General features: G+C 37.5%; 1 protein-coding gene across 2 annotated transcripts in view; it reads right to left on the bottom strand.

The window, feature by feature from the left end:
- Window positions 1-951: 951 nt before the first annotated feature.
- ODAD2 (outer dynein arm docking complex subunit 2) overlaps window positions 952-16,692 on the bottom strand; it is a 92,957-nt gene continuing 77,216 nt past the window's right edge. For both annotated transcript variants that reach the window (XM_076332359.1, XM_076332358.1), the window contains exon 19: window positions 952-1,342. In XM_076332359.1, coding sequence (XP_076188474.1) covers window positions 1,229-1,342 — 114 coding nt within the window. In that variant the 3' untranslated portion in view covers window positions 952-1,228. The remainder of the gene's footprint in view (window positions 1,343-16,692) is intronic.

Below are 16,692 nucleotides of genomic sequence, written 5' to 3' on the forward strand. Positions count from 1 at the left end.
TTCCCTAAGGGCCCAATGCAATCCTCCTTTTTCAGAACTGCATCATTCTAAAATGAAATTTTAAATGAGCCTTCATGTCTGCTTCAGAGAAAACACAAAGTTGGATTTGCATTATGTCTTCCTTAGAAGCTTCTGTTAGCGGTAAAATTAGTTGCCTTGAGTAGCCATGCTAGTTAGAAGAAAAATAATGAAATTACAAACTGCTTCCAAAACAAGAAAATTGCTAATTATTAAGGGTAGTAAAAAAATCATTCAGAAGTGAGTACTTGACAAACACAAGTTATTTAAACACTTGGGTTTTTTCAGTTTTGTCAGCAGTCTGTGCTTGTAATTAAGACATTACTGCTCTCAAGAAAATGCTTTAGTATTATTTGTTGAGCACGGTACGTACAGTGGGTCTGTAATCTATAACATCAATCATTGTTTATGTGGTTATTGAAAGCAACTCTAATTCTGAATATAATTTTATGCAGAAAAATAAAGTAACTACATCAATACAATGTTGTCCTCAGTTTAAAAAAAAAGACCACAATAAGATAATGTGTAAACGTAAATGTAATTCTCCACTTTTTATTTACAGCTGGTAAATTTAAATTTGAGTTAAACACGTTAATTAAAACACATTTCACCAGCTACTTATAAAATTACGCACTATTTTGTTTGATGTTGGTAGAAACAGGAAATTTGGAGTGATGTCTACTGCTGCAGCTGTTTGCAGTCCTTATATAACACCAGATGTGAGATTGATGTATCTGTATTTTGTCCTCTCCTGTGAATTTCAAGTGATCAAACAGGCAAAAACATAATGACAGGATGATTGGACAAGTTTAGCACGAAGGGAATTGTTCAAGACATTCATAAATCACTGCACAACCACACACGCAGTGAAGGAAAAATTATTGTAATGTCACAGATATGCAAAACCATTTATACCTAAATGAATTTCAAATACAAGCATATTAACTGTAGAAAAAGTCTTTGACATATCTTAACTGATAGTCTTTTGAAAGATGTAATACAACAGGACACACAAAACTAGGTGTGTGTTTTATAAAACCTAGATGTGACAAACCAGTAATGTAAAAACAAACATAATGTTCCACAGATTTATTGTTATTAAATTATCCTTATACAAATGAGTTCTGCTATGAAATGCTAGAAGGAGTAATTATGTCTTTAAATGTAGCTGTACTGCAAAACAAGTGTGCTGGTTAAAGGTGCTAAAGCATCAGCCATACTTTGCTTTTTCTGTCGCTAGAGCCAATCTGCGAATGTTTGCTATGCAACCAGCTGCTGCCTCCTGCAGAATTTCATCTGTAGAGCCTACCATAGCCAGTAGGAGCTAGCAAAAATACAAAAGAGAAACAGCATAAGAAAAACAAATAAGTATGCTATTATTTAAATAATATTCAAATCATATCTAGAATAATTGCATGAATTTACTCACACACATAATAAATACAATACTAAAAATCATATTAACACCACTGTATTATATATGTATGTATACCTATATATGTATACTTTTGTATACCTATATATGTATTAACATACACATAGAGCACGCTTTATATTTTATCATATTTGTACCTGTAATTTGATATTTTCATGTCTGATTTTCTGTTTATTATATCACGCCAGTCTATTGGTTGTGACTTAGATTTTTTCTTGTAAGTAGAAAGTGCATCTGCCTTAATTGAAATCATGGTTCCTCCCCCCCCAGGTACACTAGTATGTTTGTACATGCTCAAGATTTTTAATAAACAAAGCCATGCTTTTTTTTGGTCGTGAAACTGGATCCATGTGAATGGACCCTCGTGTCCCATTGACTGCAGCAGGTTTCTCTATTGTCACAGCAAACCACTCATGTTAAACTGCTTGAGGGATACAGATCTGGGCCTATCATTCTCAAACATTTGCATGTAAAAGGAAAAAACAAAAGCTCAAAAAAGGCGCCAAACTTTTGGAGCTGATTCGGCTTTTCAGTCATGTGGAGTAGATCCTTTACTCTGGAAGTCATTCAATTTTTTCAGTGGAAATTCCCCTGGAGTAAGTGAGGTATTGTTCAACACAAGTATGACATAAGACAGGCCTTCATGATAAAACATTTTTACATATCAGAAAACCATTAATAATGGTTTTGGATCTTACTTCCTCAGTGTGTTGCAAATCAGTGACACAACTGCAAATGCAATATATGCTGGAAAACAGAAGACTCTTGCTTAGCTTGAATCAGCTCCACACAATCCTCAGATTTCTGAAAATCTGCCAAGCTTAATGTGCATTCAGGTATTTTGAAGCTCAGACAGCTCTAATTAAAACCTGTATTTTCAGGCTGCAATACTTAGGATTCTGTGTTCACCCAAACAACCGCAGAGAAATCTGTTATCACTCAACTCCGGTGCATATTTTTCATACAGCTAAAATATTTCACAAAATTATGAACTGCTAAATATAAAAGCATAAATTGAATGCAGACATCAAATTCGTATGCTACCTTTTTCTAACCTTCTAGCAATCGTGAGGCATGGGCCACAGCTGCACACATACGGCATTTCCTTATGATGAGATCAAAGCATTTTATACTTGAGGAAGTATTTGCGTTAGCCAAATGTACAAAACAAGCATCTTGCCAGTCACCTTTCACCCTTTGACCCTTACATGTAACTTGGAAAGGTGCCTGTGATGGGCCTGAATTATGTCAAAAAGAGTATTATGTAAATTAAGCATCAATGATAATTTTTTCTAGTAATTCTTCCTATAATTTCCATTAATGTAACCAGATGTCTCTGGACAAATAGCTAGATAAGAATTCTTGAAGTGTGAACACTCCTAAAGGGATATGCCAGAGTTAAAATGACACAAGAAGAAATTATATGAGAAGGCTTTGTATCCTTATACTTTATTTGCATGCAAATGTTGGGCCAAGGGCAGCAACCAGAGAAGTCAGTGGAAGTTTCACCACTGACTTCAACTGGCAGAAAGAGCAAGCAGCACATCTCTGTGTAGTGATAAAGCTGCTCTGCAAAGCACAAAGGCCAGAATGCAAGTCTTATCAGATGCTTAACTTCTTTTTTTTCTTAAGAAATATTGCTGGATGAAGATCTTTCTTCCTTGCTATTTTCCACCAGCTGATTTCTCATCAGCTTAAACTATAAAGTGTTTCTTTGGGTGCCTCACAGCTTTCTTGTATAACTTACAGAGGAAAACTGGTATAGATCCTTCATATCCCTGACTCAAAACCAAAAATATGTATGCACATACCATTCATACGGTGGTTTTGGTAGAGCCGTAAGTTTCAAATTTGGGGGCAAGGAAACTACATGCCTTACGTGATTATTCACTGGATCTTCACAGACCTACTGAAAGCTTTTTCAGCGTAGTGATGGTGGAACTGAAACTTTCATAATAATTTCAGCGTAAGACTTGTTATCAGTTTGTAAGAGCAGAAGTTCATTACAAAAATAATGTTTTGGAGACACATTATATAGTAGAAATATAGCAAAAAGCAAAAATAGACCTTTGCCTTTATTATGACTACATGTTAGGTAGGACTCAGTTCAAGGTTATTTATTTCTTTTAGCCAACACTTCTTTCTAGGCTCAGAAAACTTCGGAAAACAGGTATTTTTCTGTCACTTTCCATGCAGAGCTAAGTATTAAGCAATAACAATAGTAGTAGGGGGGGAACTGTGCTCTTTATTGCAGATGTATTTTGGAAAATCAGGGTTAGGTATCAAAGAACAGCCTACGACACAACACTGGTTAAAAGTACCCAAATAGATGTCTAAAGAATTTGTGGTACAAAGGCAACCAATGCAAACAGCAATTTTTATAAAGGTATCAAATACTGATTTTTTTCATTCTGAGTTCAGAAGATCAAGGATCAGTTCCTCTCTAATTCGTTGTTCTTCTAAATCACTTGCCAGTGGTAACATCCATAGGAACTGCCACGTCATACAAAATCCTATACTACACTGTGTCTCAGGATTTTCACAATACGACTTCAAAGAAATATTCTTGGAAACACAGTCTAATACAGTAGCTGCCTCTGAGGACTGAGGATATACAGCAACATTTGTCAGTCAACCTCCTCCTTTTATGCTAACAAAAAGGCAGCTGAAAAGAAGATTATCGGAAATGCAAAATATTTCAATATAAGTAGGCAATTCCATATTTAGGAATCTAACTTTGAAGATTTTGATGTAAACCCCGCCTTAAATGAAATAAAATTTTATTCTTTTTGTATGTACCAAGAAAGTTATAATTCTTTCACTTCCTGGCTCCCACTCCTTGACCTTTTCAGGGGTTCAGCTCAATATACTGGCAAATTGGGTCATCCAATTCAGGTATGGAAATGTATTCATAGACAGTATACACAGACCATACCCACATATTAGATATATTTGACAGGTCCAAGACATCTTTGTTTATTCCAACGCACCAGTGCAATATAACATGTCCTTTTTCTTCATGCCCTTGAACTTTGTGTATCCCTTCCCTTTACTGTTCAGGTATCGTTTTCTGACACATGTAAATGTTAACAGATGTGAGAAGCAGTAAAAAAGCATGTGGTATAAATGCTTCTTTCTGGCACGTAAGAGGCACTTTCCATAGACAGAGAAAGCATTTGCAGCACTATGTAGCCTTCATTTTCTGTTGGCAGGTATCTATATTCTAAGGCGGGAGTCCAAAATTTTTTGCACAGTTAGCACGTCACACCAGCAAATAAGCACAAATACAAGCTGTTTGGAGAACGTACAGAGCATATGTAGCATTTCTGGTTCCAAAAGCAAGAGCAATGCACAGCCAAATCATTTAAATATTCAGAACAATTAAGAAGATTTTGCTATTACTACCCCAGCTTTAAAATAGCACAGAATTGTGATACTATATTAGGATTGCACAATCATAGAATAATTCAGAAAGGGATCTCAGGAGGTCTCTAGTCCGATGTCATGCTCAAAGCAGAGTAAGCTACAAGGTTAGACCGGGTTGCTCAGAGTTTTTTCCAGCCTGATCTTGAAAACCTCCAGTGATGGAGATGGCGCAACCTCTTTGGGCAATCTATTGCAGTGTTTGACTGTCCTTGTAGAGAAAAAGGTTTTCCCTACATTCAGTCACTCTTGTTTCAGTTTATGCCTGTTGTCTCTCATCCTCTTCCCATGCACCACTGTGAAAAGCCCAGCTCCATCTTTTTGATGACTGACCTCCTTGTAGGTACTGGAAGGCTGCTATTAAGTCTGCCTGAAGCTCTCTCTTCTCCAGGCTGAAAAAGCCCAGTTTCCGTAGTTTCTCCTCATAGGGCAAGTGCTCCAGCTCTTGACTGTCCTGGTGGTCCTCTACGGAACCTATTATAGTTTATCCATGTCTTTCTCATACTGGAGGGCCAAAGCTGGGTGCAGTATTCTAGGTGTGGTCTAATGAGTGCTAAGGGGAACAATCACTTCCCTCAATCTCCTGGCTGTGCTCCTGCTCATACAGCCCAGTATTGTGTCTTCTTTGCTGTCAGGACACGCTGCTGCCTAATGTTCTGCTTGCTCTCTACCAAAATCTCTATGCCCTTTTCAGTAAAACTGCTCCTCAGCCAGTCAGTCTCTAGCCTGTGTCACTGCAAGTGCAAGTGCAAGTCCAAGTCCTTCTCAGGTGCAGGACTTTGCGTTTGTCCTTGCTGACTTCCATAACGTTCCTGTTGGCCGGCTCCAGCCCTGCCTAGGTATCTCTGAATGGCAGTCCTTCCCTTGACTGTATCGAAACCGCCTCCCCTGCCCCAACTGGTGATTTGGTGTCATTGCAAACTTTATGAGTAAGCAGTCCATTGCCTTCCCCAGGTCACTGACAAACATGTTAAATGGGACAGGTCCCAACAGAGAGAGCCCTTCGGCACTCCCCTTGTCACCAGCCTCCAGGCAGAGTACAACCCACTAACTACTACCCTCTGAGCTGGACCATCCAACCATTTTTAATCCATTTGGTTGTTCACACATCTAGGATATAATACAGCCTACCTTGTACAGGAGTATGCTGTGGGAAACAGTGTTGAAAACCTTGCTAAAGCCAAGGTAAATGACATCCACTGCTCTCCTCTCATCTACAAACTTAGACACATAGAGGGTAATCAGGTTTACCTTTGGTAAATCTATGTTGACTGTTCCAAATCATTTTCTCCTTCTTGTGCCCAGAAATGTGTTCCAAGAGGATTCCCTCCATGATCTCCCCAGAGACCAACGTGAGGCTGACCAGTCTCTAGTGCCCCAGACTGGGAGGAGGAAGTGTTGTTCTGAAGACATGCTTTGCAGACTGTCATTGTTGGGTCTTATGCTTTCTGGCATACCAGAGGTGTAACAAAAATGGAAAGTCTTTTGTCTCTCAGGGCAATAGTAGGAGGTAAGGGGGTAAGCCACAGTATTTGCTTGGATATTCATGCATCATGAATGATGCCACCTTCCACTGTCTGATAGCACAGCTCCCTTAAAATACTATCTCTACAATCACAAAATAACCAATTGAAAAATTATTATTTCCAACAAGATAGCAGAAGCATCAAAATAAGAAGTTGTAAAACTGTCATTCCAAAATGGGTATGGATCCCTGGATGAGTAAGACAGTAATAAAAATGGGCTAGTAATTCTCTTTTCCATGAAGATGTCTTTCCAGAAGTTTTCACTTCTACAAAAGAAGTAGGTCAAGGGGATTTTAAAGCAGAAAAAGGATAGACAAGTTTTGCAACAATAAATCCTGAATCTGACAAAATCTCAGATGTTAGTGATGCTCCATGTATGGGTACAATAATTTATAAGTACTCAATTTCCTTTGGTCACAGTCATTGCAGCTTCCAGGCTTAGAGGTGGGAAGCAGGAAACATAGGAAGTGGTGATTTCAGAAAGAATAGTTTTGCATGTATTAATCTTTAAATAAGTGACTAGTCATGTGATGTTTCTACAACAAGATTTCCAAAACAGTGGAAAGCGTAGAACAATACTGCTGGAAAGAGGTCCCCTTGCTCATATCAAACAGGTAAAAGATCAGCCTATTCAATACTCTGGAATCCTGTGAACATGAATGCAAGCAATAAATAAAGAATAACTATAAAAAGACTATTTAATGCCCTTTTTTCTTCTGGCTTCTTTAGGTTTTCTGCCCTGTAAAACAAATTTTATTTGATTTTTTCCAATCAGAAGGAAATATGGATAAACTCCTTCAACAAGATTCATATCTATACTGGGAAGCTAGTCAGAGTTCACACAGAGCTTAACATTCCTGGAACTAAAGACATTTACTTCAATACAACTTCTGCTTCTATCTGCTGTGCTGGTGATGACATCTTGTAGATTGACATAGCATTTCCAGTTGGTGGTAGGACTTGCCATTTTTTTTTTAAATTTAGATTTAGTATCTGACTTCTTTTACATGCAACATTTCCTAAAGGATGCTAAATTTCTAGCACTGTGATTTTCTAATTGCGTAATACTTCTTTTCCAAAAAAGGCATTTCTCACATGCTTTTTATAAATCTAACCTAAAAGAAAAAAATACTTTAAATAAAAGCATATGGTAGAAGCTTATCCAAGAAAGTATCAGTCTAGATCCAGCCAGCATTTTGCTAACTTTCAACACCATATTGCACACTGGAAAATATTAAAGCACCTAGTTTGAGTGTTATGTTACACATATTCCTATGAAAATACTTCTCATAAAATTAAATTATAAATAATAAAACATACTCCACAATCAAAGCATAATGAAGGTTAAGCTACGTCACTGTTTCTAAACTAAAATTCAGGCCAATTTCCTGATTTCCTCTTTCACCTGAGTGAAAGGGTAAGACAACATGTACCGTGCACGGCCTCCTAAGAAGAAGATGCTCGTGTAAGTTCTGCAGTGTTTTGTGTTAATTTTGTTTTTCTCAGGTGGCACAAAGAGAACAGATTTCAGACGTAAAGTCCTGTGTGCCAGGGAACACTCTGAGCTAGCAGATGTACAAAACCCAGCACCAAGAAATTCCAGTAAAGGCAAAAGATGGGCAGGCCAGACACCTACTGTGCTGATTCCCTCTCATATAAGGTCTCTTCTCTGGGACTGAAGTCAGAGCAGCCCCTGGTGTAGCCTAGTTCACTCACTTTGAATGTAAAGAGGTGGGAACTGAAGCTCTCTGGCTGGGGTGGGAGAAATCCTAGGAAGATTGCACCTGGCTTCTTTTCCCTTCCTCTTATTCCTGTCTTTCCTCTTCTCTCTCCCATGAAACACATCTCCATTCTGGCAGCCATGGAAAAAGGGTAACAAACTTTCAGAGTCACTCAAGCATGGCTGGGGGGACGAGGAGGTCCAAAGGATGCAGCTTGGGCTAAGGTACACCTGAACGTGGTGGTCAGCAGGCTGGCCAGGAGCTGTCTCTTCTTTCTCATCTTTCCCTTCCTGCCTCAGAAAACGAGTGAAAGAGTATAGGGGCAGGCAAACCTGTGCAATTCTGCAAACAGGTGCAGGACATGTTAGGATGAGAACAAATTCGTCTGCAGCTTGTGGTGCACTTCCAGACATTAAACCATTTCACCTATCTCAGGACTTAGGACAGGTGACTTGTCCTCTGCAAGTTGTTACTTTTTCCTACGTGACTGCCTGTGACAAACCAGCTGTTGGTAAGCTGAATCCCACAAAATGCTGGGAAACAAGGGAGAAAGAAGAGTAGGGCTTGATAGATTCAGTGACGTACTCTGAACATCTGATTACTGGTACCCTACCATGAGATGTTTACTATTTCTTTAGAATACACAGCTTCAGTGAACTTCAACTGATTTTACACCATGATCTATCTGAAGTTTAAAATCCTTCTGGGTACAGCTTCATTTTTTTGTTTTTCCTACCTGCTATCTGTCCCTTTTTGTCTATTTATTTTGTTTAGTCACTTCCTGTATTATAACTAAACCAAAAGGTATTTGGGCAAGGACCGTGTTTCTCCAGCACATCTGAATTGTGCCTACTACAATGGGTTAGCACTCTTGAACGGAAATCCTCTTGAGCACACACTAATAAAATACAAAATGAGAATATAGTTCTCATACTCTCCAGTAAGGTTAAATGTTGCACTGCATCACTTTGGAGAAATATGTACAACCTGAACGCCTAAAGGGAATTACAATACGGTACACATTTTAAGTACACATACGTACTTGCAAGTTTTTATAGATCTAGAAAATACAAAGAAACCCTACGGCTCTCTCTCCACCTCATCTGTATTAATTGTCTACTTCTTATATAATTATTTAGAGAAGGATGCCTCCCTTCAGTGCAAAGACATAATAAATGGGCAGAGAACTCTGAGTATCAGTGACAAGGAGAAAGTGAACAAAATGCTAAATGGTGAAATGTAAAATAGTTTAAAAACTGTAAACTTGCAGGCCACTTTAAAATATACTAAGTTTAAAAGTTTTCCCATCTTAAGTTGTTACTTACAGGACTTCAGAGGGATATTTCCAAAATTTCAGATGTAAGTCTAACTAAACATAAACATACCATGCAAAGGTAATGTAGCTAAATAAAACTAGCAATAAAAATGATTTCTAATCTTTGTTTAAAAGGTACGATTATATGTAACCAATTGGAGTCCTTAAAGGCAGATAGTTTAAATCTACATTCACCTGTAAGAAGTTTGGTGCAATATTAAGAAATAATTCAACCATCATGAACATTCCGATGTACAAAGAGTCTTATGGGATATGAAATTCATCCCACAAAAAGCAATAGGCAGATCTGATAATCCAGAAGTGATGAAGCCCAGGGTCTTACAGCATATTTTTATTTGAACCACTTTCTCTATTTTATTTTTATTCCACTGTAGTTTTCAAGAGAAGATTAACATATAAAAGGCTTTTGGTGGGATAGAGAGAATAAAGAACTTTTTCGTAATCACAATAGAGTGACATTTTTAAAAAAGCTTTTTTCAATTCACTGGAAATTCATTTTATTAAGATTAAAACAGGAGCCTGCTTACCTACTACATGTAATGGACATTCAAAACAGTAAACTTATGTCATGGATGTTCCTTTCATAATTTAGTTTGGCTCAGCAACATGTTGGGGACTATCCTTCCCTTATATTGCTGCCAGCCTGATCAATCTTTCTTCTTTGTATTTCCTGCTTCTTTTCCGTACTTACCTGCTTTTTCACACTTTGCTTTCTTTTTCATTTTACAGGAGCATGACTGCTACCTTGCTTTTCTGTCCTAAGTATTACTGAAATAATACTGAGTATAGGAAATTGAGAGAGAGTTGCTAATTCAGTTTTGGTTTTCCAAATTTGTTAACATTACTATCAATATGAATACTGTCATTTTGTCTGTCTGTCTATCTCTAGCAGTCATATGAAGATTACACGAAAGTTAAGAGGGGGCAGTTACAAATAAACTATCAGCAGCAAGTTAGAGGAGAAAAAGGAGGTTTAAGCTGTCCATTAACCCTCACATACTGAAGGGTTCTGCCTGACTTCTCAGCAATACCCTGAAAACATGGTGCATTTTTTTTCTCGTTTGTCTGATATTCCTGAAGTGCAATATAACTAGTCTGTCTTTGAAGACAACATTGAACTGCAGTGAAGAGACACCACAGTTTCCAGACTAGTGACAAATTTTGCAATGTTTATCTCAAGTTGCATCTTATCCTGAGAACAGGGTACAAAATCTGACTGTACTAGTATTTTAAAAGTATGTTAGATCTACTGGTATGCATGCACTGACTTCAAACTCTCTTCTGTATTCAATTCCAAGTACTAATTTTGATCTCTAAAGAAAGTTAATATAGCTTTAGGTCCAATGGTCTGGGTGTCTGTCTCTCTGCCTATATATGATCATTATAATCAAAACCAGTGGGGTGCTTTTGCCAGTAAACCTTACATATCAAAGTCTGGGGACAAAAGCAGGGTGTTCTCACTGTAGATCCATACAATAGCATTTATTTCAAATAACGAGCCAGGGTATATTAAAGCTGTTTTTTTTGTGGCATGCAAGAAGACTGATCTATAATCTCATGTTTTAGATGTGTGGGTGGCAACAGTGCATACATTTACATAAACTGGAAGATGAGCGGTATTGTTCAACTTATAGTCTGGTTTTAGACTAGTAAATGTGCTAGAAAATGTTCAGTTAGAACACAGCATAAATAAATGTATAAATGGTATGAACACAGCTCAGCTTTATTCATACAAATATGAAACTGAATGTGATGAAGCAAGAAATGAGCTGGGGCTGTTCATGGGCAAAGGTCCGTGTATAGTCCACATATTCATTCATATCTGTAGATTTAAATGTATGATATAAAAAAAAAATGAAAGCAACGATGAACATAGAGTGGAAGTTACTTTTCAAGATTGTCAAACTGCTTCTTTTTTATTATTAGAGAAAAACATAAGGAATAAATTATTTTATACTGAGGAGTCAACTTCCTACAATCAACCCAAACTTCTGAGTCACTTGAGCATTGCTTTATGAACCGAGTGTGATATAGTGATCATAAAACATATTTACTAGTGCTGGAAATTTATATGCTTTCCTAAAGTCTGTGCTATGGAAAAACATTACCATGCACATGTTGTGACAGATAAATGCTTTGGGTTTTTGGTGATTAAAACATAAGGGGTGGCTTGAATTAGCACTCCATTCAGGTCATATTCAACCAAAGTATTTGTGATTTGCATATAGTTCCCTGGAGTGGAGTTAGACAGATATTTTTTAAAAAATAAGCAAAACATCTCCCCAAAACCACTCAAGGACTCACTCTGGCCACAAACTGCTTGAGTGGCTGCTGGATTTTGGAAGCTTTGTGAGATCAGAAATTTTTAAAGACACTGTGTAGTCTGCAAACAAGCAATAATACCTGCCTGCCTGACTTGTGTATGTCAGCCAGGAAATACTAGAGGCCTTGATCTGCTCCCTTCCCTCTCTAAAGACATAACTATGAAGTAGGGAATGAAAAATTCACTAATAGAAGTTAAATCTCAAACTTTCCTCTGATTAGAGCAAAAGTCTGTTCCTCAACTTTTTTACTGAGTAATTGCTCAACTTTAATTCCAAGCTTCAAGTTTTGGGGATGTTTTTGGCTTATTCGTTTGCTTGGGCTTTTTTAGTTTTATAAAAAGAAAGTTGTAGTTATGCTTGGGCAAGTGGAGGTTGTAGCACATGTATAAAAGCTCTGCTAAAGCTGGTTAAAGCATGCGGGGGAAGATGTAAAAATTAATTTCCTAAAACCATGCAACTCTATGCTTTAATATAGAAAGAAAAAATTCATGTGGGTCTTCTAGCCGAATGCTACCACTGCAAAACGTAAAAAGAACCATGATTAATACTCTAAACTTGGTATGGAGGTTACTTTGTATCTCAGATAGGATGAAATGGTTGGAAAGGTTAGTTAACTAGCTACCCAAAATATTATTTCTCAACACTAATGCTAGCACAAGAACATTATTAACAGCATGTTGGACATTCTTGGGTGAGTATACTTGGGGCACACTGCCACCTAATTATAATAATATGGAGAAGCTGGTGTAAGACAAAGCACTAGTCCTACATGGGGAATGTACTCTCTTTTTCATCAGTTCCCAACTGAGAGAGGCTACGTTTTCATTAAAACACTGTATTACATGCTTGAATCATGACAAAATTGAGGAACTTAGCATCCTTTCCTGAACAGGAGCATATTTACGCAGAATATTGGCATTTGTCAAAGAGTGGTTTCTCAAAATACAATTCCCTCGTATGCATTTGTGATGCTGAAGGATTAAACAGAATATCAGTTTTTCCCCCCACTCCCCAGGAAGTCAACACAAATTTAAAGATAAGTAACTCTTACATTTAACTGCAAATTTTATGCGAATTCTTGGATTACGAGAAGAGCAGAAAGATGAACAAAAACAGCCTGATCAATCAGAAGCAAACCCAAGATCCAAGTCAGGGCTTCAGGGTGTCCCTAGCTGTATGTTACATTGAAAATCTTTCTGTCCAAATTGTTTGCGAGGACTTTTTTGCCTTGCCCAAATACACGGACATCTTTTCAGTCCTAACAGATAGTTACTGGCAGTCCCTTTGCATCTGCTGCACGTGTAGTGTGCCATACTGTCCAGTGTAGTAAATTCAATGCTTTCATGAAAGGTAAAAACTTTGCACTGAGCTGTGATGTACTTGCACAGGAGATGTGACCTCCATGGCTCAGCATTGTGAATTGCAGTTTGCAATTGGTTCTCATCTCGACCATGAAGAACTTAGTATTGTCAGCAAAGCTTGCAACCTCACCATTCACCACCCTTCCCATTATCATTTATGAAATACTGAATGGCAAGATCCCTTGGCTGCAAAACTTGATCCTAAATCCGACACTTTGATTCCTCATTTTTAACCAATTATTTGTCCTTTCTGGGACTTTGCCCTCCCATCGCATAGCAGTTTAACTTCATTAAGAGTTTGTGGTGAGAAGTGCTGTTGAATGGTCTCTTAAAATCCAAGTGTGGTCAATTCAACACTTCCAAATAGCAACAAGATTATTGCACATGAATAGACTATACAACTGATGAGAAGACAAAATGCTTTGAGAAGCAAAAGATTAATAAAATGTTCTCTATACAGTGAATGTCCAGCAAATCCAGTACAGAAGTATGACAGACCTTCTTTAGATATACACATGCTCCAGGCACGCCTGTAATGCCTCTGTGGAGTCCAGCAATTACCTCTGATTGGAATTCTGCAAAGGTGCTAATCCAGTCTAATGACTGTTGGATTTGTGCAGATTGTACAGATACAATGCACAGAGATAAAAAGAGCAAATAAACCCAGATTCATCCCACATACCTGTGGACAAGGTAAGCAATAGGCAAGAATTGGTGAAGGACAGGACCTCCAGAGGACAATTCTGATTTTAGGTATTCTAAATACCTTTTGGAGATTTTTAATCTTTCTATATTGCTACAGAGCCCTAATTTATGTATCTTAGCCTGAATCCAGTATTTGGAACTGTCATATCTGTATGGCAGTATGGAAGCACCTTTATGAGTGCCTGCTTTCTCAATCCTATGTCATGGAGAAGTTTTTTTATTTTTGCCTTTATCTTCAACACAAATGCAATGAGTAGACTAGATACAACTTAAATTAACTTTCTATCTCGAATAGAATCATTTAGGTTGGAAAAGACCTTTAAGATCATCGAGTCCAACCATAAACCTAACGCTGCCAAGTCCACCACTAAACCATGTCCCTAAGTGCCACATCTACACGTCTTTTAAATACCTCCAGGGATGGTGACTCAACCACTTCCAATGCTTGACAACCCTTTCAGTGAAGAAATTTTTCCTAATATCCAATCCAATATCCAGCTGGTAAATACAGCCAATTATCATCCTTGGAGATAAATGCAAAATTAAATAAAATAAAATTTCCAATCAAATGAAATTGTATGGACCTTCACTCATAGTCTAGGAGATGATACGTTTTAGCTTTTACATACAATTGATTGTTATATAATCCCCATTGCATCATGACCTGATCCAGCCCTCACTGAAGACAGTGACAGAACTCTCATCAGCCTCCCGTCCCCTGGCAGCCCCATCAGGCCTTTAGACTTTATGCCACAGTACAGAACACTGACGAAGAACATCATTAACACTAGAGCCCATCCCATAATCTACGCATTGCAAAAGGACTTTTCTTTAGCATCTATACCTTGAAAGTGACAGCAATAAGATGTGCCATACTACTTAAAAGATACCGCAGAGTGCTCTTTGAAACGGCAACATAAAAGAGATTACAACGACTGGGGCCTGAAGCCAATTTGAACTGAGTGATTGATTCTACAGGAAGAAGAAGAAAAATAAGTTTTCATAGATGGCAACAATGAATAGATAATTCAGTACGTTAAGGACTCCTGCATGACAATTCAGCCTCCATTTACACATATGTATACATATGTATGTGTATATATATATATGTATATCGTTCTTCATATTTCTTATGTTCCGCTTCTTTGAATAGCTCCTTACATACAAGGAAACTATTTTTGAGCAGCTGAATGCCAAAAATAATTACCTGGCATTCTGCCCTTGTACATTAAGCCCAGTACCTCTCAATTAAGAAAACTAATTTTAATATCTGACAATTTAGATATTATTCCACAAACATAAAAATACTTTAATATTCTTCTTTCTTATTATTGCCAAATTAGAAAGAAACATTTCACATAGTCACAAGGATAAGACTGGTGCAGGGAGCTAAACAATTGCAAGAAGCTGCTCTGTGTATTTCTGTGGTTTGGAAATAGTGCCAAGTCGGAAGCAAAAGACATTCTCTGCATTTTCTAAAGCAAGATAAATACAGAAAAGAAATATATATGGAAGATGGAACTGCTATCTATGGACTCTGCCAGATTCCTTGGCTTTTTGGCACACCTATTGAAGCTGGCAGACTTAGCCAGTAGCAATCTTTTCCATTAAAAGGAGCAGCATATATTTTGGTTTAACATACTTTGTTTGTGCATTTTTAAGCTTCAAAAATGTCTATTTAAATTTTTTTTAAGGATTCCTTCTGCACAGTTGGCTGCAATTGCACTTATTTGAAGTGGCTCATTTATCACTAAAAGAGCTGCAGGGCACAGCTACTGTTAAACAGCTCCAACAAACCTACAGCTTAGTGGGACAAGCTTCTTTTTATAAGACTAAAAGATGTTTAAAATGTGCCAAGAGGAGCTTTATGCCAGCCTCTAGGTTTGCTATCCAAATGTTACTAAATTAGAGGTCTCCTGAAGCACAGAGTTTGGGCAAAGATAAGCTGATCTCCCTTAGGCTGCTGGTTTTTCCCATCTGAGATCAGCCAGATTTTAACAGAACACTTGCTACGTATCATAAACTTTAGTAATGTGAAATTTTGAAAAATCATCTAAAGTATGAGGCTTAATCTACACTGAAGCCAAACTTCATTACCTTTGGCAATGGTGCAAAAGCAAAATGTTTTACGTGTAAGTACCCCTACTTTATGAATGGTGAAATTTTGCTTATTATGAAGGTAAAGGCTTACTGGTTTCTGTTTCCTGGAGTTGAAACTGTAAGGAAAATGTTCACACCTGGCAGTTGTTAACACAATAGAAATTGCAGTGGCGTAACATTGTCAATTTTCATTAATCCTTCTGAAATGAAACAAAATACACCAGCAGTATTGGGCTTAGTTTATGGAACCTCTTATATCTGAAATTTTGAAGTGTGATGTGATCAATACATTTGTGGGTGAAGGGATTGGGCATACTTTCTGTAGCCAACAGACATGCAGAAATTTTGCCATCTAGTGCCCTCTTTCTTGATGTCTAAGAACTGTAACAACTAATTTATAAAAAGCAACAGGCATCAGCTTGGAGTATGTCCCAAACACGCTGTATCTCCAGCCTGAACTGTGGAGCCTGAATAGAGCCAACCATGATAGTTAAAAAGTAGGTTCTTCTAAACTTAAAATAAAAATATAAATATATAAATAAGCAAACACATACTATTGTATGTGTATAATATCATTGTGTAGATAGTATATGAAATATTTTTGATGGATTTAGAAAGATCTTATCTTAAACCTTGCTTAATAATGTAAAAGTCTATATTCTGCATTCAGTGTTCTTACCAAAGGCCCCCCACAAAAAACAACCAACCCCATAGCCGAATACTCCTAAAGAAGTAAGTGCCAG

Source organism: Aptenodytes patagonicus, chromosome 2, assembly GCF_965638725.1.
Source record: "Aptenodytes patagonicus chromosome 2, bAptPat1.pri.cur, whole genome shotgun sequence".
NCBI classification, from domain to species: Eukaryota; Metazoa; Chordata; class Aves; order Sphenisciformes; family Spheniscidae; genus Aptenodytes; species Aptenodytes patagonicus.